Source organism: Pinus tabuliformis, chromosome 1_2 (genome assembly GCF_031772625.1).
Source record: "Pinus tabuliformis cultivar Carrire ecotype Pingquan chromosome 1_2, CPIR1, whole genome shotgun sequence".
NCBI lineage: Eukaryota > Viridiplantae > Streptophyta > Pinopsida > Pinales > Pinaceae > Pinus > Pinus tabuliformis.
Genome location: NC_142298.1, coordinates 10,753,481 through 10,756,266, shown reverse-complemented (window position 1 = coordinate 10,756,266; position 2,786 = coordinate 10,753,481). Strand labels below are relative to the sequence as shown.

At 40.0% G+C, this 2,786-nt stretch overlaps 1 protein-coding gene across 1 annotated transcript; it reads right to left on the bottom strand.

Annotated features, from left to right (window-relative positions):
• Positions 1 to 258: 258 nt before the first annotated feature.
• LOC149204061 (filament-like plant protein 7) lies at positions 259 to 2,109 on the bottom strand. The gene is made up of 4 exons (XM_089393193.1): positions 1,964 to 2,109; positions 1,704 to 1,796; positions 1,523 to 1,610; positions 259 to 1,399 (listed from the first exon to the last, which is right to left on the bottom strand). The coding sequence occupies exons 2-4, from the start codon at positions 1,794 to 1,796 to the stop codon at positions 501 to 503; spliced, it is 1,080 nt and encodes a 359-aa protein (XP_089249319.1). The 5' UTR covers positions 1,964 to 2,109; the 3' UTR covers positions 259 to 500.
• Between the last annotated feature and the right edge of the window lie 677 nt (positions 2,110 to 2,786).

Here is a 2,786-nt window from a genome sequence, read left to right as displayed (position 1 = left end):
CATGCCAGCCGTGACGCTTGTTACTGGGTCGTTCAACATTCCACGATGTTTCGTCTCTCTGGCTCACTCTGTATCGGAATATGCAAGGAAAATTATAGGAAGACATCCATTCAACTCCTGTACCAGGGGTTGCCAATGGTCTGGGTAAATTGTTCTACTACCTCGGATTTTCTTTTGGGAGACGCTAGATGCATAGAAGATGGTTGGCTGTGGATAGAGCCCTCATCATTCAACCATTTTTATTCACCGTGTCACTGTGCAAGATTGTAAGGGCTTTAACCGTAGAGATAATGTTTTTTTTTTGGGCGGTTCTTGCTTGTTTGGTTTTGACGCGATTTTTATCCGTATCAATGTGTTGCAGTTACATATTCTGAAGGCATGCTTGTTTTGCCCTTGCGATTTTATTTTGTATTTTGTGGCTGTATGGAGGGCAGAAGAGTCGTTAGAGATAAATTCTGTGTAGCCCATTGTGAATGGAGGTGAAGATATGAATTTGTTTTTCAATTTATAATATATTCAGATATGTTAGCAGTGGCATTGTCCTGAAATCGATGCTGGGTGATTTCCTCTTTGGCCTGAACAAGTTTTCCCATTTCAAGGTTCAAACTGGAAGCTCCAGGATGGATGATTTGAACTATCTCGCCAAGGATGGCAAAATTGGCAGAGCTCTGCTCATTTTTTCCGGCCTTCTTGAAGTCATCGAGCTCTGCCAAGAGGGCAGATGCCCACGATTCAGCACAGCTCATTTCATCTTCGTTATTCTCATCCATATGTACAGTAGATGCCACGCTGCTGGCATTATCTACTGAATGGCGAGAATGGGAACGGCGGGGAGATTTCAAGGTGGGTAATTTTGATGCAGAGAGCTGGAGGAGGTCATGGTCCAACAAGTTTTTGCTTGAATCAGGTGAGGCTGGACACGGCTTGGTTAATGATGATCTGCTTGGCTGGGATATATTCTTGCCCTTCTTGCCCACTAATCCTCTCAGCCTCTGGCATTCTGATTGGAGCTGAGCAATCTTTCTGACATTCTCCAGGTATTGCATGTGGGAAACCTCTGCAGCTTTCATGGAGTGCTCCCTCTCTTCGCTCCGGATTTCAATTTCCTTGTTAAGCAAGTGAAGTTCATACTTCAAACGAGACTTTTCCTTTTCTGCAATCTCCAGTTTCATCTCCATGGTGCGTAATTCATCTTGGGATCTCCTTTTGGAGTGGAGGACGTCTTGGTATGATGTGAAGAGAAGATTCTTTTCGGATTTCACCTTATCGATCTCTTCCCTGCCCAATTGAAGTTCTATCTGGCATTCATTCAAGGGTCTTTTCAGTTCAACCTTCTCTGCAATTGCGACCTCCAGCTCACGCTTTGAAGTTGCCGCTTCAGCTTGAGCAGTTTCCCATCCTACCTCGAAAACAAAAAGAAAAGAATGTATTATCAGCTCACTGATCGCATAGTGAAATTGAAGATATAAACAATCCTGAGGTGTATCCTAACCCTGCCTGTAAATGGGTAGAAGATTGTTACCTGAAACTGCCTCTTCCAAAAGTTTTTCACGCTGCTTCACCATATCTTCTTTGCTTTCTGTTGCCAATTCTTCCTCCAAGTGCACTTCCTGCTACACCAATAATATAGAACATCAAAAATCATTTCAAAGCATTAAATCTATATAAAATGAGTTCTGATATATAAGAAATTAATGCCCCACCTCATGAGTCTGACCAGACGAGCAGGTAACATTAGGCTTCTCTTCTTCCCTTTCCTCCTGCTTCTTTTTCCATGGCCAATTTTTTCGACCCATCTGGTTATACAAACATGAAATACAAAAAAAGCTGGTTCATCTACCCAATTTCTTCAAGCTTTGTCACAATGAAACTTAACATAATAAAATTAAGGAAAGCCAAATTCCTTGTGCTTCGTTGCAGCTTTGTCTATCTAAATGTAATAAAGTGCATCATCCATAGTTACCTGCACTGCACCCTGATCAAGTACTGTTGCAGAATGTCAAATGACAGGACAGTATTGTTATTTTTGTTGGAGATATGTCATTATAGTTGGATTGGATTCATCTTCTTCAAGAAATGTGTAGGCAAAAGTTCTTTATTCCCGGGCTGACGAACTTTCAAAGGATCGCTTCCTCTGGCTAAGGTTGGAAGAATATCATAAAACAAAAAAGCATGGAGGTCCAACACTAAAGTTGAAAAAAAAAATCCAAAGATACGCTACCCACAGGGAAAAAATGGCAGGGGAACCAAACAGAAAGAGTTCATCACGCATCTGCCACCTTTTTATGACTTTACTTCATCTCAAGGGACCTGGAAGACAATACACATGGATACTTAACCAAAAGGCAAATCTTTGTTACTATTTTAATGGAAAGTTTGGAAGTTGGTTTAATCAAACCAAAATCTTAGAATGCAGTAAGAAGCACACTAGCTTACAATTAATTAATAAGCACAAAAAGAAAAAGAAAAAAAAGTATGTTCTGTATTCTTCCTTTGCCGAAAGCAAATGGTGATGTGAGTTTTTCTCACAACAAAGCCCCCACATGTTATAAATTTTTTTATTTGACATGAAATTTATGTCAACGGAAGTGGCTCACCATGCTCACAGTTTCTCCTGTGACATTTACAGACTGTCACAATAATTCTTCATACATAGCATCCATTAGAGCTTCTCCCATTATATATATCTTAAGTTTTGTCTTATTTTCATAGATTAAGATTTGAATTCAAGATTTCTAATTCGGTTTCGGTTTGGTTTCATTTTTACAGACATTGCCAATTAAACT

What these genes read in the sequence shown, in the direction of transcription:
- LOC149204061 (XM_089393193.1), bottom strand. Translation starts at nt 1,796, where the DNA reads ATGGGTCGAAAAAATTGGCCATGGAAAAAGAAGCAGGAGGAAAGGGAA. An exon ending in CGTCTGGTCAGACTCATGAG is followed by an intron (nt 1,611 to 1,703) that starts GTGGGGCATTAA and finishes TTGGTGTAGCAG; the next exon opens with GAAGTGCACTTGGAGGAAGA. An exon ending in TTTGGAAGAGGCAGTTTCAG is followed by an intron (nt 1,400 to 1,522) that starts GTAACAATCTTC and finishes TTTTCGAGGTAG; the next exon opens with GATGGGAAACTGCTCAAGCT.